We start from the raw sequence: 816 nt of genomic DNA on the forward strand, positions 1-816 counted from the left end.
GCAAAAAGAAAATCAAGCTTCAAAATCACACACAAAATAAAAATAAAATAAAAACAAAAATAAAATAATCTTCCATTAAGATAGGCAAAACTAGCAGGCACAACTACAAGCGATCCGATTTACAGCGAGTGGAAGGAAAAGAAGAAAACACAGATAAAAAATGGAACTTGAAGCCTTACAGATCAATAAACCTTCCTAGTAAAGATAGCTTTAAGGTTAAAGAGACCGCCATTACCCTCAACTTCTCCTCCTCTTCCTCCTCCATCCGCATCACCGCCGCCTCCACTGCGACTCCGATCATCTGCAAACACCTCGCCCTCCTTCTCACAATCCCGGCAGCTCGCAGTCCTCTGATGCCCAATGCACGTGTTGACATTAAGATTAAGCACCCTGCTGACTCCCGCTCCGCCATTATCCTTCTTCCCCGACGGCACAGCTCGTCTTCTGATCTGCCATACGGGATTGCTTCGGCCCAGGTAGATCCCCCCTGCACGGGCTTGATTCGGCGTCCACTTGCGAAGCACGGCGGCAGGGGAAACAGGGGAAACAGAACCAGAGGTACCGGCGGAGTGTTTCGAAGATTCGCCATGAGAGTTGCAGCGGGAGCAAGGAGCGCTGCTTGTCTTCCGAGCGGTGGATGTGGGAGCGGGATTTGGGCGGCTGTTTCCGGAGGATCGGCTTCTTGAGAAAGGCCAGATGTGGATGTTGATTTCTGCGGAGGTGGAAGAGGGTTTTCTGTCCTTCTTGTCGGAAAGCTTCTTTTCGCCCTGTTTGAAGATGTATTTCTTCCATTTTCGGGAGGGGGGAGGGTTTTCG

General features: G+C 49.9%; 1 protein-coding gene across 1 annotated transcript; it reads right to left on the minus strand.

Annotated features, from left to right (window-relative positions):
• Window positions 1-55: 55 nt before the first annotated feature.
• On the minus strand, window positions 56-812 carry LOC110034547 (the record flags this gene model as incomplete). Its single annotated transcript, XM_020738801.1, has 1 exon — window positions 56-812. A coding segment is annotated over one exon (630 nt), but the record flags the coding sequence as incomplete, so codon positions are not given.
• Between the last annotated feature and the right edge of the window lie 4 nt (window positions 813-816).

This window comes from Phalaenopsis equestris, unplaced genomic scaffold (assembly GCF_001263595.1).
Source record: "Phalaenopsis equestris unplaced genomic scaffold, ASM126359v1 Scaffold190067, whole genome shotgun sequence".
NCBI lineage: Eukaryota > Viridiplantae > Streptophyta > Magnoliopsida > Asparagales > Orchidaceae > Phalaenopsis > Phalaenopsis equestris.